Source organism: Trichogramma pretiosum, unplaced genomic scaffold (assembly GCF_000599845.2).
Source record: "Trichogramma pretiosum strain Unisexual culture from Peru unplaced genomic scaffold, Tpre_2.0 scaffold28, whole genome shotgun sequence".
In the NCBI taxonomy this organism is placed as follows: domain Eukaryota; kingdom Metazoa; phylum Arthropoda; class Insecta; order Hymenoptera; family Trichogrammatidae; genus Trichogramma; species Trichogramma pretiosum.
This window is the reverse complement of record NW_019641710.1, coordinates 1843276-1869227: the sequence shown is the minus strand read 5'-3', so window position 1 is coordinate 1869227 and position 25952 is coordinate 1843276. Positions and strand designations below refer to the sequence as shown.

General features: G+C 34.1%; 6 protein-coding genes across 9 annotated transcripts; 3 read left to right on the top strand and 3 right to left on the bottom strand.

The window, feature by feature from the left end:
* The first annotated feature begins 498 nt into the window (after positions 1-498).
* Positions 499-2237, top strand: LOC106658879 (mitochondrial amidoxime-reducing component 1-like). Of its 2 annotated transcripts, none has more exons than XM_014381026.2 (8): positions 499-590; positions 668-755; positions 817-1003; positions 1110-1361; positions 1438-1570; positions 1649-1854; positions 1920-1994; positions 2077-2237. In XM_014381026.2, the coding sequence occupies exons 1-8, from the start codon at positions 588-590 to the stop codon at positions 2204-2206; spliced, it is 1074 nt and encodes a 357-aa protein (XP_014236512.1). In that variant the 5' UTR covers positions 499-587; the 3' UTR covers positions 2207-2237. The 2 variants fall into 2 exon arrangements, with proteins under 2 accessions (XP_014236512.1, XP_014236511.1); XM_014381025.2 differs by having other exon boundaries at positions 1438-1598; positions 1668-1854.
* Positions 2238-3061: 824 nt separating this feature from the next.
* LOC106658820 lies at positions 3062-4813 on the bottom strand. Its single transcript, XM_023463168.1, has 4 exons — positions 4578-4813; positions 3744-4288; positions 3247-3660; positions 3062-3097 (listed from the first exon to the last, which is right to left on the bottom strand). The coding sequence occupies exons 1-4, from the start codon at positions 4693-4695 to the stop codon at positions 3062-3064; spliced, it is 1113 nt and encodes a 370-aa protein (XP_023318936.1). The 5' UTR covers positions 4696-4813.
* Positions 4814-5857: 1044 nt separating this feature from the next.
* Positions 5858-7983, top strand: LOC106659083 (cytochrome P450 6k1-like). The gene is made up of 6 exons (XM_014381393.2): positions 5858-6325; positions 6405-6756; positions 6835-7065; positions 7136-7413; positions 7478-7667; positions 7746-7983. The coding sequence occupies exons 1-6, from the start codon at positions 6017-6019 to the stop codon at positions 7910-7912; spliced, it is 1527 nt and encodes a 508-aa protein (XP_014236879.2). The 5' UTR covers positions 5858-6016; the 3' UTR covers positions 7913-7983.
* A 94-nt stretch (positions 7984-8077) lies between these two features.
* On the bottom strand, positions 8078-14531 carry LOC106659082 (DNA topoisomerase 2-binding protein 1). Of its 3 annotated transcripts, none has more exons than XM_023463169.1 (22): positions 14105-14531; positions 13891-14030; positions 13685-13817; positions 13486-13593; positions 13203-13409; positions 12916-13132; positions 12618-12850; positions 12385-12554; positions 12189-12330; positions 11784-12123; positions 11525-11709; positions 11081-11453; positions 10830-10990; positions 10508-10753; positions 10376-10438; positions 10150-10304; positions 9967-10091; positions 9791-9876; positions 9619-9726; positions 9360-9560; positions 9056-9285; positions 8078-8985 (listed from the first exon to the last, which is right to left on the bottom strand). In XM_023463169.1, exons 1-22 carry the CDS (start codon positions 14219-14221, stop codon positions 8766-8768), a joined length of 3960 nt encoding a protein of 1319 aa, XP_023318937.1. In that variant the 5' UTR covers positions 14222-14531; the 3' UTR covers positions 8078-8765. The 3 variants fall into 3 exon arrangements, with proteins under 3 accessions (XP_023318937.1, XP_023318938.1, XP_014236877.1); XM_023463170.1 differs by having other exon boundaries at positions 9967-10058; XM_014381391.2 differs by having other exon boundaries at positions 10514-10753.
* A 473-nt stretch (positions 14532-15004) lies between these two features.
* On the bottom strand, positions 15005-15385 carry LOC106658796 (histone H2B). The gene has a single exon (XM_014380916.2). It carries the CDS (start codon positions 15377-15379, stop codon positions 15005-15007), a length of 375 nt encoding a protein of 124 aa, XP_014236402.1. The 5' UTR covers positions 15380-15385.
* A 241-nt stretch (positions 15386-15626) lies between these two features.
* On the top strand, positions 15627-16022 carry LOC106658686 (histone H2A). The gene has a single exon (XM_014380753.2). The coding sequence runs from the start codon at positions 15642-15644 to the stop codon at positions 16020-16022; it is 381 nt and encodes a 126-aa protein (XP_014236239.1). The 5' UTR covers positions 15627-15641.
* Positions 16023-25952: the final 9930 nt, after the last annotated feature.

Here is a 25952-nt window from a genome sequence, read left to right as displayed (position 1 = left end):
CAATAGGTATAACGAGCTAACTTTTTTTGCCACTTTTCACTACTGATGCACAAAGAAATTTCGTTGAGTTCTTATTGCAGACAGACAGTTCAGAAGTTTGAAGGCGCTATGAAAAATGAAATGGCAAACAAACAGAGGATGTTCCCTTCTCAACGTATCTTTTTCTCCAGCATCGTTATACAACCTTCGCTAACAATTAACACACTGATAAATTGTATGCTATGCAAACATAGAGCAAAGAAAGACGTGACTTAATGCCAGTGATTTTTTTCATAATCAATAATGCACAATTGTTTTAGTCGTGTCAATCTATCAACAGAAGTCAAAGTTTCGTGTAATGGGTATACGATACAATTGTTGGCATCGTATTTTCCTACATTAGCAAAGTTGAATGACATTATTAAGCACTAAGTCGCTCCTATAGCGTTTCGCGTGCTTACATAATATTTGACAAGTAGATAAGAATTTAGATACCACAGTATCATCGAAAAATTTGATAAACACTACGGCGAAAGTTCGAAGACGAGAAATAATTTGTTCGGCTGCAGTTTGTCATTAACTTTAGTTGAATTTTGCTTAATTATAAAATGGTAAATTGTCTCGATATCGTCAAATAAATAACTGAATCAATGATTCTTGAAACTAAAACTGATTTTTATCTTCGTAGAGTCAACTTACAACTTTTATAATAACGACCGGAACGATCACGGCTCTAAGTTTTGTTTTGTCAAGGAAGAGCAAACGAAAAGAGGAAGGCAGGTTAATTCACGATAATTTTTAAGAGTTTAATATACATTTTTGCGTGTCTCTAAGCAGATGATGAAAAAAGTATGGTTGAAAAAGTATTGTCCTCGTCGGATAAATCATGGAAAAGAGTTGGGAAAGTCAAGGATTTGTTATTTTACCCACTGAAATCGGGAAGAGCTCAATCGGTCACACAGTGCCTTTTCGGAGAGTTTGGTATAAGCGTTGAAGAAGCTGGAAACTTTTGCTTGAAAGATAGGTATAAAAAAGCATATAAATATAGCTGCTTACAGTCATTTACATCAGAAACTTTACAATAACAAATTAACTAACTATTTGAAATAATGCAAAATAATTTTTGTTAGGATGTTTTTAGTTTACAATCATAAAACTGGAGAGTTTAAAACTGGCCGGGATTATCCGAAATTGTTAACTGTAAAATTGCTAGCAGTCAACGAAAAGCGCGCCAAATTAGAAGTTAGTGGAATATCATCGATAGAATTTGATCTTCCAATGGCCACCGATGACACGGTAAAAATTGTTAATTGTTCCATGTGGTGGGGGGAACCAGTCAAATGCATCGATTGTGGATCTGCCGCCAGTTCATGGTTATCAAAGTATGATCGATGTTAGAATTATTATGGAACGTACATTTTAAAAAGTGACAAAAATAACTTTTATCTATCGGCGCAGATTTTTACTCGGATGTGACGAAGGTTTGAGTCTTGGTTTGTGCATATCGAATGGCGATCGACGAAACGTCACCGCTGGAAGCGTTTGGGAAAGACACGCTCAAATTTACAAGACACTGAGGAATGAAGACACGGTATCAAATTTGAACCTTTTCGTCGATGGTATAACTTTATTGAGTTAATTCATAGAGTCTCTTGTGCATTTTAATTAGGGCCTTTTTTCGGATTTAGCCAGTTACATGCTCATGTCGGTGTCATCGGTCGATAATTTGAACGAACGATTGATCAAACCAATTCCAATTTCGCAACTGAGACCAAATATTGTCGTCGACGGATGTCCACCTTTTGCCGAAGACGAATGGGAATGGATAAAAGTAGGCAACGGTGTGATTTTGCGAAATATTAAACCTTGCACTCGGTAAATTTCGAATTTTTCAATTGATAATTTAATTTTGTACATTTACTAAGCAAAGTAAATTACAGATGTACAATGGTACGAGTTGACCCTGAAACGGGTATTCCTGATCCAGAATACGAACCACTAAAAACTTTAAGAACGTACGTAATTTGTTCATCTCATCAACATAGTTTTTAATATTTTAATGTACAACGATAGTTAATCCGCTTAAAATTAATTTAGTTACAGAAAATTGAAAAATTCAGCAATGGACGCTCTCGAAAAACATGCGCCTGCAATCGGTATTTATTGCGGTGCGTATCAAACCGGTTCGGCTTGCATTGGTGATGATGTTTATGCATATACCAAATGAAATTCGAGTGAATGAAAAAGGAATATTATTATGAGGGTAAATTTTTTGAACAACAAAACATGTAACAATTTTAATGATATTTTATTACATTGTAAATTTTCAATGAAAATTTTGTTTGTTTGTGCATTTTGTTGTACAAATAATATGCTGAATGATAAGTACAATTTTTTTATTTACTTGCAGTTGTTTTTACTTATAAAATGAAGTCCGACATCTTCATAATATAATTTAATGTAGATAATTGGCTTACTCATGGATAAGCAGATTATATGTGTAATTTAGAACATTATATAGTTGATTAATTATATAAATTCTAAATACTTAAAATCGATAAAAATCTGATAATATTCTACTTCTAAATTAATTTTACCCGTTTAGTGTTCTACTTGCCCGACAATCAGTTCGTCTTGTTATCTTTAATAAAATCCTTGAGGAAGTCGAAGGAAATAATTGCTGTTCATTTTGTATAATTCAGAAATAAAATTAGAAATTAGTAATACTTATCAGCTACGATCGAAATATATTCTGCAAACTTACATCGAGTACTCATGAAAAGATAGTAAAAGCCTCACCAAAAGTACTTATACCTTCATTTGCGTAACATATAAAGAGTTCCAATTTAAAATGATTAAAAGGTCAATCAACAATAAAAAAATTAGATTTCTGCTAATAGTATTCTAAGTTAACTTATCAATTATTTAAGGCTTGCACACCATTGGCCGTAAAAGGGACATCTATACTTTTATATAATTAAAAATGATTCATTAGAACCAAAGAAAATTCCATCGTCTTCCTCGAACTCTAGGGGTTTCCGCCAGAGGGAAAGAGTAATGACTACCTATATTTGTTACAGGGTTAAAAACTTCCAACGTAATAGAGGAATTCCTTTCCCTAGATACAGTATTTAAATTTCGCCTCAAGGCATGTGTTTCGGGTGTTGGAGCTCCCTTGAGTCGAATTTCTCGTAAATTTATTGCCTCTGCGACAAATCTAATTAGATTTCCCTGCAACACACTATTACAAAAACTCATATGAAGTACTTGAATTTGTTTACAATTCATTAATGAAGTTCCCTGCAGCCTCGGTAGATTTTCCAATCGTAGAAATTTTAAATTTGGCAATTGAGATACAATCTCAAATTTTTCCTCTTCGAAATCGTCCATTTTACGCAATACTAAGTGCTCTAGTTGTGGATTGTTGTTGATTAATAAATGCAAATCATCTAGGGTAATGCTTCCAAAAGTGAGCGACAAGTGCCGCAATGATTTTAGTTTGCGCAAGAAATTGATTTTATCATCTGGAAATATCCCATCGATTTCAACCTGCTCTAACCATGCTGGTAATTGGGCATTATGGTCAAATGTAAAAATAGACCTTCGATCTGCTTGATCCTGTGTATACATTAAAGTGCCCCGCATTGAAAACTCCGTGAGGTTTTCAAATTTGTGCAAGTGCTAAAAAAAGACAAATTAGATTAAATCAATTTATCACATTATTTATTCATCGGCTCAAGTTATATTATCTTTGTATAACTCACTTGGATTATGATTTTCATCCAGAAAAGGTTCACCGTACAATTTACTTTCAAACTTTTTAAATCGCGTGGTAATTTATCGAATACTGTTTGAGCATAGTTGATCCGCCTCAGCTCACCGTTGCCTACATTCCAGGTATAAAATTTCAGGTTTCTCGCTCTTTCTAGTAAATCCAATAATTTTTTGAACTCTATCTCTTTAAATAAGCCTGTGTCATCAAAGTTTTCTAGTAGATTTATCCTTGTAAAATAAAACTTTACTAGCGTATCCGCGGGGACATTGAAATCCCATTGTATTCTTTCCAATTTTCGAGCTTTTCTTCTTAATACTTCGAATAATTCCTGTGCCTTTTCTTCGTTTTCTATGCCTTTTATTGCATGATGAGATCGATTTAAACATATGTGAGTAAGGTACTGTGCACATCTACTGAGGACGAGTATTACGCGGTCTGCCGTCAGTCTTCTCTTTTTCATGAAGTAGTTACATACTTCTTCACATGTCGTATGAGACCATGCAAGTTTTGTCAGATAGCTCCATCGTGTACAAGCTAAAACAAGTTTATTAAATAAATTCGAAACATAATTTAAGTTATCGTAAATTGTCAAATATAGCTTTGAAAACTTTCAGATCAATAATTTATTTGGAAAATGAATAACTTCGAATGTTGTTTCGATCATTTAAAAAGATATATAGAATTGGTCAAATTTTTAAATATGTGATGAATGATTGATGACGTGCAGGCTTCTTCGCCTAATTAAATCAAAAATTAATCGTAAATGTAATATAATCGTCTATCAGAGTAAGAAAATCAAATAAACGTAAGGGTATTTTCTTACTTCTCTCTGCTTTCAAACGTTCTCCAATTGTTAAACTTTCAAATATCTTTATCAAAACATCATCCGGTAACATGTCTGAATATCTTGGCTTTTTCCTAAATCTTCTTAACAATTCCATAATGTCCAAATAGGTATAAAATACTTTGGCTATACATGAAGCTGAAAAACTACGATTTGGATGTAGTTGGTAAATTACCTTCTTGAATGAGGTGTTTATTCTTCAATCGACAACACAGCTTAGAAATTAGTCATTGGTTATTTAACATATTACCTGTTTATACACTCAAACTTAAATAATAGATGGAAAAGGGAAAGTATATCATTATTCAAACAACACATTTCAAATTTTCGAATTTTATTTTTAATCAAAATTACAGTATTCCTAAGAGTGTAAATTTGGTCTGAAAAGTCAATGCGAGTCTGAAAATATGACTTTTAGAAGATTAATTAGAATGTTTCATAAAGCAGTAGTTTTTGTTATTTAGAAATTCCTTTATTGTTTCAGTATTTTTTAACATTAGATTTTTATATTTAACTAAAAATATTTATCGTAGGTATCGAAATTTGAACAATAACTATCATTGTTCTAAAATATTGAGAAAGTTTATAGAACCATCGAAACAGTTATTATTATTACCCAGTTCAAATGAAAAAATCGACTGAACTTAAACTGTCGAACGATATTAAATTGTCGAATTAATCGTCGTTATCATTAAATTTTCTGGCTTTCCTTAAATCAACGATTCAATCGAATTGAAACAATCATGGAACTTTTAGTCAAGATAACTGAAAAGGTTTTAAATTACTAAAATTTCAAACACAGACTGAAAATGACTTTTCCCACACATATATTTTTCCATGGTGGTTATAATGATTAAAAAATGTACTATTACGAATGAAAGTCGCCGAAAAATAATGCTAAATTCAAGATAAAAGATTTAGGCTTGATAGCCACAAGTTTTTGTTCAATAAAAATGAGTTCAAGCGTTACAATGGATTTATATGATAAGCATCTCAGTATCGATTCGAATAATGAAGAGTCTCGGTTTTGTTTTCCACGCAGTGCGAGCGACATTGCGCAATTAATGAATCGCGTTTGCCCGAAAGCGTTAAAAACGATGACTAGAAAAATTCTATTAATTACATATAGCTGAGAGTCCGCCGAAGATCGCGGGTGCACTCATGTCAAATGCGCTTGCTCGTCGTCGCTCGTTGTTTCCTGCGTAAACGACAGCTCGCTTATTATTTACTCGTCAATTATCCATTATCTCTATAGCTCCTACGCTAATCGCGCTCTGACAGAAGACGCGATACTCGTCGATCTACCAGTTATCTCGATGATTCGAGATTCGCGCAGTTGGGATTACGCCATGAAAAGAAGACAATAGCGATTTCTAACGACTTTTGAGTGCAGCGCGTTCGTCGTCGAGCGATGAAAAATGTTTGACCCGCCGAGCGTTCTGTTGAGTTTTTCGAGTGCGGCAACTCTGCTTGCCACTGGCTTCGTCCTTTTCTATTTCTATGCCAAGTATAAACAGTCGTACTGGCGGCGAAGAGGAGTTGACTCGCCACCGGCTCACTGGTTCTTCGGAAATTTCAAAGATGCCATCTGCCTTCGTTCGGCACCTCCGGCTGTCCTCGGTGATATTTACAAATATTACCAAGGTCAATCGGACAAACCGGTAATTGGTCTGTACGTCATGCAAACGCCCTTTTTACTACTTCGCAGTCCAGAAATTATCAAGCAAGTAAGTTGGGAAATCAAAATTTCAATTTTCATCGGCGAGTCCTATTATGTAATTCAATTTTATCACCAACATTACGCAGGTTTTTATAAAAGATTTTCACAATTTTACCGATCGCTACTTTGCGTCGAAGAGAAAAACTGACGTTGTCGGAAGTACTAGCTTGTTTTCCATCGACAATCCAGAATGGAAGTATCTTCGCGTCAAATTGTCACCAGCTTTCACCAGTGGAAAGCAAAAGAAACTTTTCGAGCTTATGGTCGAGAGCGCAGAGAATTTGAATCAGTACATGGCCACAAAAGTTGGTGTCGACAGAGTCGATTTGGAAATTCGCAGAGTAGCTTCCAAGTACACGACCGACGTCATATCTTCTTTGTCTTTTGGCATCAGAACTAATTCTTTTGATGAGCCTGAACCTGAGTTTTTTGTTCGCAGTGAGTCAAATGAAGAAAATGTTCAAATCACCTCATATCTGCAACTTTTCTTTAAGAGCAACGTTTTATTTTTTTTAGGTAGGGATATTTTCAAACAAGATCTCAGCCGCACTATCAATTTGTTTTTTTCCTTTTTCTTTCCAAAGTTAGGCGATTTGTTAGAGACAAAATTTCTTGGCAATCATGAAGATTATTTCCGGAAAATATTTTGGGAGTCCGTGAATGAACGAGAAAAATCGGGTATCAAGCGAGGAGATCTGATCGATTTTTTGGTCGAACTTAAAAATGAACCGCAAGATGCCCAATTTCGTAAATATTGAACTCTCATCAGATTAAGGTTGATCGAATTGTTGAATTTACGTATTATACGCTAAAATAGGTTTTGACGGCGATCAGTTACTGGCGCAATCGGCAATATTTTTCGTCGCCGGTCTCGAAACAAGCGCCATAACCATGACTTTTACCCTCATGGAGTTGGCCAAACATCCAGAGATTCAAAAAAAAGTACGAGACGAGATTCGCGAAAAAATTGGCAAAGCAGCCCTGACGTACGAAATGATATCGCAGATGACCTACCTTCAACAAGTCGTTTCGGAAACCCTGAGGTTGTATGCTCCCGCGCCCCTGCTCGATCGGGTGGCGCTCAACGATTACAAGGTATCTATAGGTGTGACGATCATCCTTCGTTCGGCAATCGACTGTCATGGGCTATTTTTCACAGATACCCGGCACGGACATAGTCATCGAGAAGGGCACAGTGGTTTACACGACACTCAAGGGGGTACACGAGGATCCAGAATTTCACTCAGACCCCATGAAATACGATCCAGATAGGTTCAGTGAGGAACGGAAGGATAACATTCAACCTTGCACATACATGCCATTTGGTGATGGACCGAGAATATGCATAGGTGTGTGGCTGCTCATTAGTACATAGGGTAAATTTAACACAATTGCAATATTACGCTTGATATTTTGTTTATCTTCAGGAATGCGAACGGGACAACTGCAAACCATGGTGGGATTGATCACAATTTTGAGAGAATACGAGGTTTCGCAGAATACCAATTATAAAAATGAAGTGAGCAAACGAGCTATTTTTACGGCACCAGCTGACGGAGTTCATATTTATGTAAAAAAGAATCCAGTTTTGTAACTTGTATCAATGGAAAATTAGTTTTCAATTTATGCTTAGCTGACATATTTTTAAATAAAAGGTTCTAGCTAAGTGTACCATTTAAGTAAACTTGAAAAGAAAAGTTTGACAACGGCTTGATTAAACACAGAGTAGGGGGAAGAAATAATTATTTTTCAAAAAATATCAAAAAGATCAAATTAGGTATATTTCGTCATTCATTGCCGTATTTCTTACAATTGGAAATACTTCAAATACATAGATTATCACGCAAATGATCCTGGATTTCATATTAAACCTGAATTTTAAGTTTCATTTAAAATAGCCGTATTATTATATTATATAGGTTACAATACATAATTATATAATTTAAATTACTTCTACAGCACTGCATAAAAGCAGTGTTGTAAAGTCAGACTTTTGGCACGCGTTTTTATGATATAAGAAGCACATTAATGTACCGCTATCACGAACCACTCGCATACAAAAAGGAAAGTTATATTTGGGAATTTTTACAGTGTTATGAAATAGTCGTCAAGGCTCTTGGAGCCAACGTTCAACTCAGAGCCTAATGTGCGGCGTGCCATAAAATTTAATTCACAGCAGTTTCTTGTATAATAATAATCAATAGAATAAACAGTTGTTCACATCATCTTTAGTTAATTAATGACATTATTCGGCAGATATTTCCGAATTATAGATTCACAATAAAATAACATTCACTTATTATCAACAGACGTTTATGCTTTAAATTACCATCAGAAGCGTTAATATTAAACAATGAATAATAATAAAAATATATTACATATTAACTATGAAGTCTTGGATATTTCACTGTAATAATTGGTTTCAAAATAATCTCAAACGGTTACATCTATTTAGGTATAAGAGCTAAATATTTTTGGAACTCTGGCAAAACACAGTCTCGCGGATTTAATGGATATTCGGACATCAATTGATCATTGAGATGTTGTGGAGGAAAGCACAAGATGCCTTTGCTAGCCATCATTGCCCAATCTACTTGCTGTTCAATTTGTTTCATTTGAATGAAACAATGGGTAATTTTTCGCCCATTTGGACTATCATATGGAGCCCTAGAGTGAAAGATAAATCGTTAGATAATTACGAAGTATTTGAAATAATATTCACCTTTTTCATACTTACTTAGCTTCAACGACAATACCACCACCTGCGAGAATTAATCTTTCAAATTGTTCTCGTTTTTCTTTTTGAGTAATGAGAAGAGCAACCATGTTGCAAAAAGCTCCACCGGGCTGTTTCAGTAGTTTTAATCTCCATCTATACGCTGCACTCATTATCATTTTTTCGCTTTCATTTGATGGCTCCGGGATATTTCCTTGACTTTTTGGGTTTCCCATTTCAAATTCTTCCTCCTGATAAAAGTGAATGCAAATTTTTAAATTTTTGTAATGATAGTAATACAATCCATCAATCTGAAAAAACTCACGTCTACAAAACCGTTCACATTTGCACATGCTTCAATATAAAAGTAATGAAGGACCCACTTGCCAGCGGCTATACTACTGAGTACTTTTTCATTTCTAGCAGGTTTAAAGCATAATAAGTGTGTAGCAGTGGGATCGTAAGACGATTCAGTCGAAACTTCTCCCCCAAGAGAGAGTATTAATTTCTCAGCAGGAGATTTCTCCTACAAAAATAATTATTACAATAAAACTGAAAAAGTATTATGCCAAATCACTTATTACCTTAATACCGGAAAACATAAATTTTCTGTATCGTAGTACAGATTTTTCCATAAGAGATGTATTTTCTTCTTTGGTCACATTCATAGAATTTTCTTCAGGTATTGCAGACTAAAATAAAAATAAATTAGATAATAATTGTAACGAATTAGAAACACTTATTTTACATGCATACATTTTCATTTTCAGCTAATTTGAGTGGGTTTTCCCAGCCAACACTTTCTGGTTGAGATTCCTTCACTGTGCCTGGAACTGGTTTAACTATCGCAAAAGTATTAGATTTTCTATTTTAAAATATTCATCTACACGTACAAAAATTAATTGTTATTAATCAATATTTTAGTTAATTACATTCTTTGCCTGGTACTGGTGTTTTTGCTGTAAGGTTTTCTGCGCTTTCCGTCCCTAGCAAAGATTGTCTGGCCTCCGGTGTATTAGAAGCTCTTGATAACAAATTGTCAAGTTGTGCGAGTTGGCTTTAAAGATATTTATTTATAAATTAGTAGTTAATTACCATGAGTAGCCTTTACTTACAAATTAATGACAGAGTGTTTTGGAGTACTCGTTGGACTTCCATCATCAGAAAATGATAGTCGTCGATTTGTTGACATTTGTGTTGTTGCATGCTCTTTAATTGTATCATCTTCGGTCTGTTTTATTGTTTTTTCTTCAGTTTCATCTTCCGTTACCTACAATAAATGATCAATGTAAAAGATTAGATACTATTGGATACTGATATACACGTAAATATTGTAAAAACCTTTTCATCGTCTAGTCTACCAGTTACAAAATCCCAAGCTTTGCGTTTAACTTCAGACAAAGGCTAGAATGATAAAAAGTTTTAAATATTATTCTCAATCAAAGTTATTAAAATTTTTTAAAATATATTAACGCTAACTGTGCTCCGACGTCTTTTTTGAGGTGGTTCTTCTACCGGAACATCTGGAAAATGATTAATCCATTTGACCCAACCTTTGCGAGTTCTTGGGGATGGATTATCTTTAAATATTTGTCCGTAAGGAGTTTCGGGTGTAGATATATGGAATGGTGATTGAGGCGTTTTATCACTAATGAGGTTGTTCAGTCGTTTATTTATTATTGGAGTTTCACCTGATCCATTCATAAATTGTTCCTTGTTCTAAATTAAGATATTTTTGACGTTAATAAGATTGACAAGAATTATTGAAATATATTAGAGAAATTTTTCAAATAACCATAAATGATTGTCTCTTTGTAATAAGCTCAGGTTCCTCCGAAACATTTGGTTGCTGGTTATCAGGTTCCTCCGAAACATTTGGTTGCTGGTTATCAGCTTCCTCCGAAACATTTGGTTGCTGATTATCAGCTTCCACACTTGTTGTCGGCCGCTCCGGAGCTTAAGATTAACAATTAAATATTCACAATACTTTTTTTGGATACATTTTATTAGATACATTGACGTAATTTAAAAATTGATTATAATTACCCATAGTTTCTCCGACCAAATGAGGCGTTTCGTCGACTAATTTCATTTCAGCAGCACATTCTAAAAGCCAATCTGCAGTTACTGCAGGCAACCTCCATTTGACTGCAGCAATATATTTTTCTCCTGAGGGTTTTGGGCAGATAAGATGTGTACTACTGTAAGTATTTTTTTGCAGATTAGTTCTGCGCGCAAAAGTATCCTGATATTGAGCACCTAATGCTTCTGCTAAACGAGATAAGTATGATCTTTCAGTCCCAGTGTAAGTACTCATTCCTATCACGCAATTAGATAATGGTTTTTCATCGAGTTTGATTGTAATTGGCCTGTGGAAGTATTCAACGTTCACTACTTTTTCGTTGTCAATACAATCTTCCTAAAATAGTTAAAATTTGAGAATGGTATAATATGTTATGAATTTAATTTGGAGAAATAACTAGTACTTACGATGAAAAGTTCCGTAACGATTTCATTAACAGTGTACATCAGCTCTGCCCCAAATTTTGGTACAACTCCGTAATCAGGTATACCAGAGTAATGTTTCTTCACTACTTTACCACCCAATTCTTTGATTGTAGATGTGATTGTCGCAAGCTCTACTCCCTCATACCCAAATATAACAAAAACCAACCCTGCAGACATAATAACTTATTTTTCAAACTTAAATATTATATGTGAATTTTTTTGAGATGAAATAATTGTAAACCTTGAAAAATCATTTCCCCATTTGCAGTATCTTGACTGACAGGTATTGCGCTATCGTCGCGATGATCATTGTTACTTGAAGTGTTATCCCTTCTCATGGACTCTGTCCATCTTTCTGCCACAGATAGATTACTAGACGTATTGTAACCAGAAGATGAAGCTTTTTCCGATTTAGGCAATTTCAAAATTTCACGAAGAGACTCATCATGATCTGTTTTGGTTTTCTGTAGATATTGTTGTACAATTTCAGCGTGTTCATCGTGCTCTGGTTTAACATTGTTGTCATCGTCATTGAATAATGGTGCAGCGGGAATTTTTGGCTTCTGTAATAACTGAAGATTCTGAAAATTCAACATAGTTAGTATATACAGAAAAGTTCGAAGTTCTATGGAAAATTAACAATTACTTTTTTACTTAAAGGAGACGGTGGAGGTTCAGAAACACCAAGTTTTTTTTTATCTTTCATATCAAAAAGATATTTGTCTTCTGGTGCTGGCTGCTTTAATTTCATACACTCTTCTAGCCATTCAACTTGTAGTATATAAGGGCTAAAAAAATCCATTATTAATTTATGAAATAACCATTTTTCTGAAAGTACTTACTATAAATTTTTTGATTTAATAACACGTAAATCTTGATTGGCTTTTATGGGATCACCAACGATTACATGAGTTAAGGCTTCCGATATTTCATCTAGTCTTGTAGCACTGCCTCCATTCAAAATTTTGTTTAGTTTATCTTTATAACTTGATGAAAATCCAGCTAGATATATCTGGAATTATACACATATTTTTATTTGTTCAAAATGCAAAAAGATAAATTTTTTTCATCTAACATTGCAACCATCAAGAAAAGGTCCAGCCTTTTTTGCAAGTGTCACATTTAATCTGTCTATTGTGGTAATATAACTAGCTTGAGGCAAAGAACTTGATTCCGAAGAAAAATTTGATAAATTCATTGTACGGTCATCATGGCTTATTATGGTTCTAGATGCAATAGTTTCATCAACAACATTTTGGTTATTACCACCTATTACACTAATAGTAGAAAAATCAAATGGTTCTTGAGCTATAAAAAATTAAATAAGATAACAATGTGCAAATAAGAAATGTGATCTGTAAAATTATTCATACCTCCTTTTTTTTCAGGAGTTGAGCATGCTTGAGTAGATTTAATCAAATAATTTGAGAAAGGTAGAGCGTATCCTGCATCTAAACTGTCATAAACCCATTTAATCTCAAGACATGGAATACCATTTTGCATAGCATACTTTAATTTGTCACTTAAACCACTGGTTTCTACTGTAATGACTATTTTAACTTTTGTTCCATCTAATATACCCATAAATTCCTGAAAATAATTAAAACTTTCATGATTAAAAAATAAATAACTTCAAAGCAATAATTTATATTTTACTTACGCCACCATTAGTGATTATTAGTCTTTTGACATCTTCTTTATCACGTTTGTTAAGATTTGTAGATGTAACAACAAGATTTAAAAATACAGGACATTTATATTTATCAAACACAGCATCCGATGCAGGTCTCATTGAAGTTAAATTTGTATCCCACACAGATTCTACCCAATCTTGTGTAACAACTTTGATTTTTAATTCAGCAGCTCTCTAGAATTTTATTTTAACAATTCATAACTAATATAGAATTAAGAAATAACTTTTTAACATACTGTTAATTATTTACTTCGTATTTTGCAGAAAAAACATTGTCTGTAACTAAATGGGTTACGCTACCACGCAGTTGCTTTGTGAAAATTCCACTCATGTATTGTACTTTTTTTTGAATTTCATTCTAATAATAAAAACAATATTTAAACATAAATTTTTATCAAAACAATTAGTACATTTCTCAGAATTTTATGTTATAAAATTGTGCTCATTACCTTGATGTTTGCAGAGAAACCAGAAGCGCTGACAACCATCCCTTTCATCGCTGTATTGAATATGACAGAACTAGTTTCAGGTATTGGTTCTCCAGATAAAAAACATGATAACAAACAATGAGCTCCAACAATTCTGTGCATTAACACAATAGTATAATTAAGATAAAAAATATGACTGTTAAGAAAGGATAAAATTAAAAACTAACGTGCACTTGGTAGTTTGTAATTTTTCAAAAACTTCACCATCAAATTTTTCAAATACATAAACATCTTTTTTGTCTGGTCTCATTTTCAAGCATTTTTTTTCCTCTATCCACTCCGGAATTATATCCCAATCTGAGCATTTCTGTTATACGAAATTAGGTTGATTGAATCATTAAAATTATTTTTTTAATGATTAATAAAAAATTTTCAACTAACCCTGAATGCTTCCCACATCTTTTCATCGCATTCCTTCTCATTTTGGCATGTGTCAGGCACGACGAAATAAACGTTCACGTCAAAAGTCGTTTGGTTTGTCGTCGTTTCACCTTCCATGATGATGAGATTCACAATAATATATATACTTTAACGATTTCTCTTGATTTTTAAATTATTTCAACATTAAATAGAACGTTGGTTTTGACTGCATTCGTGTCCAGTTGAATACTCGGCCTTAACCTATATTTACGATAAATAGTCAACGGTTTTATTTATTTTGATTCACGATTTTACATTAAATTAACAGTTGGATTGACAGCAACATCGTTATGTCAAATTCTATTAAACGAGCCAAATAGGTAAACATTCAAGGATCAGGTTTGTTTTATGGTACAAAACTTTACTGCTAATGTTTTCGAACTCTCTTACCCCGCACGAATGGCAATATTTCCCGCGCTCAGAGACCACTCAGAGTAGACTTCAATGATTGCATGGAAGGAAGCGACATCACGTTATCAGGTGGGGATATTTCTGCATTAATGAATGGTAGATACTTGACTGAAGTCTAAGTAGATATCTACCGTATATTGTTTTGAAAGTTTTAATATCGGAAATACAATGTAATCGACGAAAAATAGCGAATTATGATAAGGATTCACTTATTATGACGATGTCAAGTGCATTCAGCGATGCTATAAGGTTTGATGATAGTTTTAGCGTATGCAGGAATCATCATACTTCCGATACCTACAGGAATTATGATTATTGGTGTTAATCGCACAATAACACTCTTTGCATTCTCATTATACGTGATGGATAATTTTGTGAATCATCAAGTTTGTTTTACGTTAATTAATGTTGGCCCTAAGAAGGGCCGATTGTTCGATTGGTTCGAGAGGTTTACTTGGAGCTGGTGTATTTGGTCACGGCCTTGGTGCCTTCAGAGACGGCGTGCTTGGCGAGCTCACCGGGCAACAGTAGGCGGACAGCAGTTTGAATTTCCCGGGAGGTGATGGTCGATCTCTTGTTGTAGTGAGCCAAGCGGGAAGCTTCGGCGGCGATGCGCTCAAAGATGTCATTGACGAAGCTGTTCATGATGCTCATGGCCTTGGAGGACACACCGGTGTCAGGGTGGACCTGCTTCAAGACCTTGTAGATGTAGATGGCATAGCTCTCCTTCCTCCTCTTCTTCTTGCCTTTCTTGTCGCTTTTGGAGATGTTCTTCTGGGCTTTGCCAGACTTCTTGACAGCTTTGCCGCTAGTTTTAGGTGCCATGGCGAGAGTTGGGATCTTGCGAACTCGAGAGAATACGAAAGAATGAGGGGACACGAGTTTGCAGTCTGTATTTATATGAGCGGCTGTGCGGCGCGCGAGCTCAGAACGTGTATAGATCCCCTCCACGAAATGTATGCGTATTTTTTTAACGGCTTTGCTCGCGCGCCGCACAGCCGCTCATATAAATATTCTGAACACCCAGTTCCTGCTTACTTGTGCCGATATCGTAGAGCGCTGCACATCTGCAATACTTATACTGATCATGTCTGGACGTGGTAAAGGTGGTGCCGGTAAAGCCAAGGGCAAGTCAAAGACTCGCTCAACTCGCGCAGGACTTCAATTCCCAGTCGGCAGAATTCATCGTCTGCTCCGCAAAGGAAATTACGCCGAGCGAGTTGGTGCTGGAGCTCCAGTCTACTTGGCCGCCGTCATGGAGTACTTGGCCGCTGAAGTCCTCGAGTTGGCTGGCAATGCCGCTCGTGATAACAAAAAGACCAGGATCATCCCAAGACATCTCCAACTGGCCATCCGTAATGACGAAGAGTTGAACAAACTCTTGTCTGGTGTTACCATTGCCCAGGGTGGAGTATTGCCGAACATTCAAGCTGTTCTCTTACCCAAGAAGACCGAGAAAAAAGCCTAGATTAATGAAAAATGATCATCAGCCCTTTTAAGGGCTACCATAAGCATAATACGTAAGATCAAAAAATTTGTGACAGAGAAAGAGTAGATATTGTAATTTTGAAAATTTATATTCTAGTTTTACACTATAATCAATAAGTAAGCTAACTTCATGTATGAGGCACATTAGCTGCAATGCGTAAACACGTACGGAAAAGTGATTGATTCTTAAAACATTAAACAGAAAAATATTGCACTACGAAAGAGCGTGCAATACTGCTTCGTCAATTGCGAAGACTGCTTAACGTTTTCGAGTGCACGATCGCGCGACATTTGTTAGAGCATGATTGTAATTTTGGAAACGTAGCCAGAAATCTGCAATGGCTAGAAAATTTACAAACGATGCGCTTTTTTGTTTTTGACCCTCAGGAATCCAAATATCATATTATTTTTTATCTCAATTCCCGGCATCAGCGTGAAAAACGAGGGTGAAAGGGTTTATATATCTCCAAAACTAAGCAAGATTCGTGAAAATAGATTACACTAATCGATTCCTCATGAAATTTTATATAGAAATATATTTAAAATTTTTAATGATTCAGTGTAAAATCTTACACAATATCGAAAAATTAGTTAACCGTCGGCCGTGTTGGCTAGCCATGCCCGTTACGCCGTGAACCGCTGTACATGAAAAGTAAAAGTGTATTTCTATGTAAAATTTCACGAGGAATCAATTGGTGTAATAATTTCCCGTATTTTGCTCAGTTTTGGAAATATATGCGAAAAACAAATTTACTCTCATTTTTGACCCTAATGCTGGGGGTTGAGGTAAAAAATAATATCATATTCGGATTCTTGATGGTCAATAACAAAAAAAAGCGCATCGTTGGTATACTTTTTGGACATAGCCGCATGCGTATTAAGGTTTTTACACTATGACGCGGTGTACTGCGTAGCACAGTGGAGATTCGCTTCGCTTTTATATTCGTAAAGCAGCTTCAGAAAAGGCAGCATGTCCTCCTGTGGTGTAACTCTGAATCGTGTTTGGTAGTTCTCTTAGCTTCATCTTTCAAGAGCCAATCACTTTTCCGTGTAGATAAATTCGATTAATTAGTTCCATTATTTAACTATCTTACTGAACTCCCGTTAACTAAAACTTTCGAATAATTTTCTTGAGAGCACCACAGTCATTTTTAAAAAAGAATTCAATTTAAACGATAATTTTTATCCTCAAGTCTCAAAATCACAATTGTTCTTAAACAATTTTGAGCATCTAGTTGAAGAGGCTCATGAAATCACAGCACACAAAGCTGGTGGAGATAAGACATGATCTATCTTACCCGCAAAATGTTTCATAATTACTTTTTCAAATTCTAAGAATACGTGAATATTTTTACAGCAAATTCAAAGTATAGTCTTTTATAAAAGTAAAAAAAAGACATTGTATATAATATTTCAAATGATAGACTGAATATTTTACGATTTAGAATAATCGCTCTCGAGTAATAATACTAGAGATTTGATGTCGCTAACCATGTATATATGACAATAATCTGGAGTGCAAATATAAGAGGCGAAAAAACGAGTTCAGTTATAAGGAGAAAAGGATATATATGACCGACGATTCCCTGTGAAATCGAATGGCCAAAAAAATTTTTTTTCTACAAATATGAAAAACTTTTTGTATTTGATGTCAGATTTGTCTCAAAAAATTTTAGAAAAATTGGGGCCTTCTATGATACTTTTTCAGAGGCCCAAAGTTGGCCATTTTAGGGTTTTTTTGAAATTCATGAAAAATTACAAATATTTAAATAATTCCTGGATCAGGGTAGAATGATTCAAAAGTAAAAGTGCCCAGCAACTTTTTTGTTGGAAATTGTCCAAATTTTCAGAAAAAAAGTATGCCAAAGTGATTAGAGCCACCTAAAGAGGTGTGTATGGGAAAAAATGAAAAAAAAAAAAACATAAAACAAAAAATCTAATCGAGTTCAAACCGGACTTTCATTTCCTAAACCATGTAAAAAGCTTCCCAAAGATGTCAACTAATGCCTGATAAAGTTTTGTAATGGGTCTTAAAGTTTAACGCAATGTAGACAACAATGTGTGTCGAAAAACGTGCAAAAAAGGTCTGAAAATTGCTGTTTTTGGTGATTTTAGGCATTTTAGGCCTATTTTTTACCTTTTTTGCACGTTTTTCGCCACACGTTGTTGTCTACATTGCGTTAAACTTTAAGACCCATTACAATTAGTTTAGTACATTTTTATTGGCATATTAAGGTGTAATACAAGACCCATTACAAAACTTTATCAGTCAGTAGTTGACATCTATGGGAAGCTTTTTACATAGTTTAGGAAATGAATGTCCAGTTCGAACTCGAGTAGATTTCTTGTTTTATGTTTTTTTGGTGGCTCTTAAATCACTGTGGCATACTTTTTTCTGAAAATTTGGCCAATTTCCAACAAAAAAGTTGCTGGGCACTTTTACTTTTGAATCACTCTACCCTGATCCAGGAATTATTTAAATATTTGTGATTTTTCATGAATTTCAAAAAAACCCTAAAATGGCCAACTTTGGGCCTCTGAAAAAGTGTCATAGAAGGCCCCAATTTTTCTAAAATTTTTTTGGGACAAATCTGACATCAAATACAAAAAGTTTTTTATATTCGTAGAAAAAAAATTTTTTTGGCCATTCGATTTCACAGAGAATCGGCCATATAGTAAACTAATTTATTTTATTCGGTTATAATATTCGGAATAATTCAACTATAGCCAATAAAATTTGACAGTTTGAATCTTACATGTGTTTACAATGAATGAATATGAAAATCTATGTATTTTATATTACAATTTTAAACTAGTTTTGCACAATTTCACTTCTTTTTCATTGCCTTATTTAATAGCAAAAAACTGTATGGTCATTAAGGAAATATCGATTTTTTTTTATCTTTTTTTTTATCTTATTTCGTCTTCTACTTACGATATTCGAAGGGGCGTTTGCATTACGTTTGTTTAAACTATTAACGACCAAAGTGATGAAATTTTTCGGTTGCCATCGATACGACCTTTACCGCGTTTTAGACATTGAAAAGATTTCATTTAAATGTAATGTAAAATTTAATACCCTTTCAGAATCCAGACTCAAATTTAAGATTTGAGGCTTAGTTAAAAAGTTATAGTTGTTAAAAGAAAAAAAAAACGTCAAAATTTGTGAAAAGGAATCGTTTTTGATAAATTTTTTCGAACTGAACAAGGCCAAAACGTAATATTTTTGTGCCTGAATACATGGCTTTCTCAATATTTTCCTTTAAAAGAGTTGAGTTTGGGCCTGGAGAGTATTTGTTACAAATGTCTAGTGCTCTGTTACATATTCACAGCAAATTTCATGAAGATCGGATGAAAATTGACAAAGTCACATCGAAAAAACACAATTTTCGGAATTAAAAATATTCCATTTTTCGCAAAAATAGGCCAAGCAACGCGTACGAAAACGAATTAGGAAAAATCATAATATTTTTGTACCTGAATTCATGGTTTTCTCAATATTTTCCTTTGAAAGAGTTAAGTTTGCGACTTGATAGTAATTTTTATAGATTTGTAGTGCTCTGTTACGTATTCACAGCAAATTTCATGAAAAGCGGATGAAAATTGTAAAAGTCACGTCAAAAAAACACAATTTTGACAATTAAAAATATTCCATTTTGGTTTTTTCCTCATTTTTCATGTTTTTTGGCTCTTCGCAAGCTACTAAATTGTCTGTAATAGAGACTCAGTTACCAAACTTTATCAGAAGTTGTATTTTGGTGTAACGATGAACATATTACAATATTGGCCAATTTGAGGTATACGAACATGTTTATTTTTTCATTTTCGGTGGGCAAAAGAAATATCTTCAAAATCATGTTTTAAAAAGGTTTGTACATACGCGGGAGGACTATGATCTACTAAAAATTAACCTCACAAAACAAAATATAGGCTTTTTTTACCTACACACCCGAGGAAGAAAAACAACTCAACCTAGTAATTAATTAATAGCCGTGTTTTATAGTGCTTTATTTGTTACCTCGCTGTATAAAAGCAAAAAACTCGAGTTTTATAACACAACAATTATTCTCTCATCAATAAACAATGAAAAGGGGTTTGAATTACAATATATATGAGCAATTCTTTAAATGACACGCATTTTTGGAGGTAGAATCGCGACAAATTTTTTTTAACCCGGACCCCCGGGAAATGTTTTTGGGGGGCCTAGGAACATGTAACCACGTAGGAACCATTGAAACTTCAATAGTAATTACTTTTATAGCTACTTTTGTGATTTAGAGGACAAAAAATCATGTTTTCTTGTAAATACGGCTAATTACTCAATTTCTAAGTCGCTGAAAAAGTATCAAAACTCATCTGAAAAAAATAACTGGCTCCTGTGTTCGATAGGAAATTTTCTCAGCTTTCCAATGGTAGTTTCGGATTTTCCGATAAGTCGCATATTCAACGACAAATTCGCCATCAAACATGCCAAGCTAAATATCTCGAAAAACTCGGTATGAAAAACGGGATCTTTGAGGTTTAATTTCAATTTTTCCTCGCGAAAATGAAATTTATCGAAAAATCTGACTACACCATGAGAAAGCTAAAGAAAGGACCCCGGAAGATTAACAGAGGACCTTGGGTCCCAGTCAAATGCAATGAAAATTTTTTTACTTATAGATTTCGACCTCCTGAAAAAGAATCAACATATAACTGACCCTCGAAAATGAGCCGTTTACGAGAAAAAAATTATTAAAGTTGCGTATTTTCAGACCCGCTTAACGTAACCTCTCTCTGCTCGCTATAGACGTAAACAAGGGTATCGCGAGAAAGCGAATTACATAAGTCTTTGCCGAACGCTTTTTCGTGGCCGAAACTAAACTGCTTTCATGTTTAAAGTTATAAAAAGTTTAGTCTTAGTCATGATTAGGTCAATAATGCCAATAATTGACACGCTTCGAATTACCAATAGAGTATGTCAAAAGGAGTGTGTGGATTACATAAATTATCTATCATTTTGCCTTTTAAAGATTCAGATAGGGTCTGCTTTTATGTTTTGCAATATGATAAGACTATTCTGTGAGCTGAAAAGTCAAAGTAATCGAAGTCAAAACTCGGCTCAATAATATGACGCTTCGACGAGAAGATCGATACAATAACGAAAGTCATTGATAGTTTTGCATTCTAACGATTTGAAAAAATGTTCTGTTTACATGTTTTTCTTGATGAAAAGTTTTGTGTAAGTGATGCAAGGAATATAAAATCTAATCCTAAACTCGTGCCGATTTTTTTTCTACATATAACCATATAGGTATGTTTAGCATTCCACGAAAAATATATGCTCTGCTTTAATCTTTTTCTTTTTTTTTTCAAGTCTAGTATGAGTGAAAAAAGGCAAAAAAGGTCGAAAAATACTAAAATTGATTGTCTATAAAGAAAATGTGACCTCTTTGGCCATGTAAGATCCTCAAAACATTCTGCTTTTATGTTTTTTTTTAAATTCTAGTGCAAGTGATAAAACGCCAAAATAGAACATGCGCAAATTCGCAGTCATTTTGCGGTGAGGTAGGGGCAATCTACGCGGCAACTTTCAGAATTTTTGGTCTATACGGCATTATATTATGCCAAAAATGTTCTGCTTTCATGTCTTTCTTCATAAAAAGTTAAGAGTAAGTGATGCTAAAATATATAATCTAATCAGAGACTCACGACGATTTTCTAAGTGCAACCATTGATAATTTTGGTATTTATTAAAAAATATATGCTCTGCTTTTATTTTTTATTTTTTTGGAAAATTAGTCTAATGTTTGTAATAAAAAGCCAGGAAAAGAAAAAAAAATACTAGCATTGATTCTCTATAAAGAACATGTGATCTCTGTGGCCATCTAAGATCTTCAGCATATTATGCTTTTATGTATTTTTAAAAAAAAATCTATTTTAAGTACTAAAAAGTCCAAGTAAGCAAAAACTTACAAACTTTAATTTCAATGAAAAATACCTCACTCCTTTAGCCTGTTAAGATCCTGAATACATTCTGCTTTCATGTTTTTTAGGGACATAAGCCAATTGCAGCTGATAAAAGCCAAAGTAAGCCAAAACATACAAGCGTGGATTTTCGAAAAAGAATATTCCTCTTCTGTGGCTTGCTAAGATCCTCAATACATTCTACTTTCATGTTTTTTAGAGAAATAAGCCTAGTTTAGCTTACAAAAGGCCAAAATAGGCCAAAACATACAAGCGCTGATTTTCAAAAAAGAATACTCCTCTTCTGTGGCCTGTTAAGATCCTGAATACATTCTTCTTTCATGTTTTTAAAAAAAATAAGTCTAGTGTTGCTGATAAAAAGGCAAGGTAGGCAAAAACATACAAACGGTGATTTTTAATGAAAAATACCCCACTTCTTTAGCCTGTTAAGATCTTGAATACATTCTGCTTTCAAGTTTTTTTGAAAATCAAGCCTATTGCCGCTGATAAAAAGCCAAGTAGGCCAAGACATACAAGCGTGGATTTTCTAAAAAGAACACTCCCGTCCTCTGGCAATCTCAGGTTCTCAGGGTATTCTACTGTTATGTTTTTTAGAGAAATAAGCCAAGTGTTGCTGATAAAAAGCCAAAGTAGGCCAAAACATACAAGCGTTGATTTTCAATGAAAAATACCTCACTCCTTTAGCCTGTTAAGATCCTGAATACATTCTGCTTTCATGTTTTTTAGGGACATAAGCTAATTGCAGCTGATAAAAAGCCAAAGTAGGCCAAAACATACAAGCGTGGATTTTCGAAAATGAATACTCCTCTTCTGTGGCTTGCTAAGATCCTCAATACATTCTGCTTTAATGTTTTTTAGAGAAATGAGCCTAGTTTAGCTTACCAAGGCCAAAATAAGCTTTTTTAAAAATCAACGTTTTTATGTTTTGGCCTACTTTAGCTTTTTATCAGCTGCAATAGGCTTGATTTTTTAAAAAACATAAAAGCAGAATACCCTGAGGACCTGCGATGGCCAGAGGATGGGGTTATTCTTTTTCGAAAATCAACGTTTGTATGTTTTGGCCTATTTTGGCTTTTTAGAAGCTACACTAGGCATATTTCGCTAAAAAACATGAAAGCAGAATGTATTGACGATCTTAACAAGCCACATAAGAGATGTATTCTTTTTCGAGAATCCACGCTTGTATGTTTTGGCCTACTTTGGCTTTTTATCAGCTGCAATAGGTTTATTTCCTTAGAAAACATGAAAGCAGAATGTATGGAGATCTTAACAGGCCACAGAAGTGAAGTATTCTTTTTAAAAATCAATTTTTGAATGTTTTGGCCTATTTTGGCCTTGTGTAAGCTAAACTAGGCTTATTTCTCTAAAAAACATGAAAGCAGTTTGTAATAAGGATCTTGACAGGCCACAGGAATAGGGTCTTCTTTATTGAAAATTAACGCTTGTATGTTTTGGCCTACTTTGTCTTTTTATTAGCTCGACTAGGCTTCTTTTTCTAAAAAACATGAAAGCAGAATGTATTGACGATCTTAACAGGCCCTAGGAGTGGGGTATTCTTTTTCGAAATCAACGCTTGTATGTTTTGGCCTGCTTTGGCTTTCTATCATCTACATTAGGCTTGTTTTTCTAAAAAACATGAAATAAGAGTATATTCAGGATCTGAACCGGCCGCAGCGGTCTGATATTCTATATAATAATTCAGCGCTTGTTTGTTTTGGCCTATTTTGGCTTTTTATCAGCTAAAGTAGGCTTGTTTTTCTAAAAAATATCAAAGCAGAATGTATTCTGGATCTTAATAGGCCCTAGTAGTGGAGTATTCTTTTTCGAAATCAGCGCTTGTATGTTTTGGCCTACTTTGGCTTTTTATTGGCTCGACTAGGCTTGATTTTCTTAATAACATTATAGCAGAATATATTCAGGATCTTTACCGGCCACAGTGGTCTGATATTTTATATAACAGATCAGCTTTTGTGTGTTTTCGCCTACTTTGTGTATTTATCAGCTAAACTAGGCTTGATTTTCTAAAAAAACATAAAAGCAGAATATATTGAGGATCTGAGTCGGCCACAAAGGTCCGATATTCGATATAATAAATCTAGGCTGGTATGTTTTAACCTACATTAACTTTTTATCAGCTACATTAGACTTGTTTTTCTAAAAAACATGAAAGCAGAATATATTGAGGATCATAGCAGGCCACAGTTCCGATGTTCGATAGAATAAATCTAGGCTGGTATGTTTTAGCGAACATGAACTTTTTATCAGCTAAACTAGGCTTGTGTTTCTAATAAACATGAAAGCAGAATATATTGAGGATCATAGTAGGCCACGGGTCCGAAGTTCGATATAATAAATCTAGGCTGGTATGTTTTAGCGAACATTAACTTTTTATCAGCTAAACTAGGTTTGACTTCCTAAAAGACATGAAAGCAGAATATATTCAGGATCTTAGAAGGCCACAACGGTCAAATATTTTTAATCGTCACTTAACGCTTCTATGTTTTGGCCTACTTTGGCTTTTTATTACTTACAGTAATCATTAAAAAAAAAAAACATGAAAGCAAATTACATTGAGGATCTTAGATGTTCACAGGAGTGAGGTATTTTTCATTGAAATTAAAGTTTGTAAGTTTTTGCTTACTTGGACTTTTTAGTACTTAAAATAGATTTTTTTTTAAAAATACATAAAAGCATAATATGCTGAAGATCTTAGATGGCCACAGAGATCACATGTTCTTTATAGAGAATCAATGCTAGTATTTTTTTTTCTTTTCCTGGCTTTTTATTACAAACATTAGACTAATTTTCCAAAAAAATAAAAAATAAAAGCAGAGCATATATTTTTTAATAAATACCAAAATTATCAATGGTTGCACTTAGAAAATCGTCGTGAGTCTCTGATTAGATTATATATTTTAGCATCACTTACTCTTAACTTTTTATGAAGAAAGACATGAAAGCAGAACATTTTTGGCATAATATAATGCCGTATAGACCAAAAATTCTGAAAGTTGCCGCGTAGATTGCCCCTACCTCACCGCAAAATGACTGCGAATTTGCGCATGTTCTATTTTGGCGTTTTATCACTTGCACTAGAATTTAAAAAAAAACATAAAAGCAGAATGTTTTGAGGATCTTACATGGCCAAAGAGGTCACATTTTCTTTATAGACAATCAATTTTAGTATTTTTCGACCTTTTTTGCCTTTTTTCACTCATACTAGACTTGAAAAAAAAAAGAAAAAGATTAAAGCAGAGCATATATTTTTCGTGGAATGCTAAACATACCTATATGGTTATATGTAGAAAAAAAATCGGCACGAGTTTAGGATTAGATTTTATATTCCTTGCATCACTTACACAAAACTTTTCATCAAGAAAAACATGTAAACAGAACATTTTTTCAAATCGTTAGAATGCAAAACTATCAATGACTTTCGTTATTGTATCGATCTTCTCGTCGAAGCGTCATATTATTGAGCCGAGTTTTGACTTCGATTACTTTGACTTTTCAGCTCACAGAATAGTCTTATCATATTGCAAAACATAAAAGCAGACCCTATCTGAATCTTTAAAAGGCAAAATGATAGATAATTTATGTAATCCACACACTCCTTTTGACATACTCTATTGGTAATTCGAAGCGTGTCAATTATTGGCATTATTGACCTAATCATGACTAAGACTAAACTTTTTATAACTTTAAACATGAAAGCAGTTTAGTTTCGGCCACGAAAAAGCGTTCGGCAAAGACTTATGTAATTCGCTTTCTCGCGATACCCTTGTTTACGTCTATAGCGAGCAGAGAGAGGTTACGTTAAGCGGGTCTGAAAATACGCAACTTTAATCATTTTTTTCTCGTAAACGGCTCATTTTCGAGGGTCAGTTATATGTTGATTCTTTTTCAGGAGGTCGAAATCTATAAGTAAAAAAATTTTCATTGC

Excerpts from the sequence above, each read along its gene's own strand:
- LOC106658796 (XM_014380916.2), bottom strand. The coding sequence starts at position 15,379 with ATGGCACCTAAAACTAGCGGCAAAGCTGTCAAGAAGTCTGGCAAAGCC.
- LOC106658686 (XM_014380753.2), top strand. The coding sequence starts at position 15,642 with ATGTCTGGACGTGGTAAAGGTGGTGCCGGTAAAGCCAAGGGCAAGTCA.
- LOC106658820 (XM_023463168.1), bottom strand. The coding sequence starts at position 4,695 with ATGGAATTGTTAAGAAGATTTAGGAAAAAGCCAAGATATTCAGACATG. Across the intron at positions 4,289-4,577 it reads ACGTTTGAAAGCAGAGAGAA|CTTGTACACGATGGAGCTAT; the intron begins GTAAGAAAATAC and ends AACTTGTTTTAG. Across the intron at positions 3,661-3,743 it reads GGATGAAAATCATAATCCAA|CACTTGCACAAATTTGAAAA; the intron begins GTGAGTTATACA and ends GTCTTTTTTTAG.
- LOC106659082 (XM_023463169.1), bottom strand. The coding sequence starts at position 14,221 with ATGGAAGGTGAAACGACGACAAACCAAACGACTTTTGACGTGAACGTT. Across the intron at positions 11,710-11,783 it reads TGGGGAAATGATTTTTCAAG|GGTTGGTTTTTGTTATATTT; the intron begins GTTTACAATTAT and ends TTATGTCTGCAG. Across the intron at positions 9,561-9,618 it reads TTATGTTTTCCGGTATTAAG|GAGAAATCTCCTGCTGAGAA; the intron begins GTAATAAGTGAT and ends TTATTTTTGTAG.
- LOC106658879 (XM_014381025.2), top strand. Across the intron at positions 1,362-1,437 it reads GCCAGTTCATGGTTATCAAA|ATTTTTACTCGGATGTGACG; the intron begins GTATGATCGATG and ends CTATCGGCGCAG. Across the intron at positions 1,855-1,919 it reads AATATTAAACCTTGCACTCG|ATGTACAATGGTACGAGTTG; the intron begins GTAAATTTCGAA and ends AGTAAATTACAG.
- LOC106659083 (XM_014381393.2), top strand. The coding sequence starts at position 6,017 with ATGTTTGACCCGCCGAGCGTTCTGTTGAGTTTTTCGAGTGCGGCAACT. Across the intron at positions 7,066-7,135 it reads ACCGCAAGATGCCCAATTTC|GTTTTGACGGCGATCAGTTA; the intron begins GTAAATATTGAA and ends ACGCTAAAATAG. Across the intron at positions 7,668-7,745 it reads TGGACCGAGAATATGCATAG|GAATGCGAACGGGACAACTG; the intron begins GTGTGTGGCTGC and ends GTTTATCTTCAG.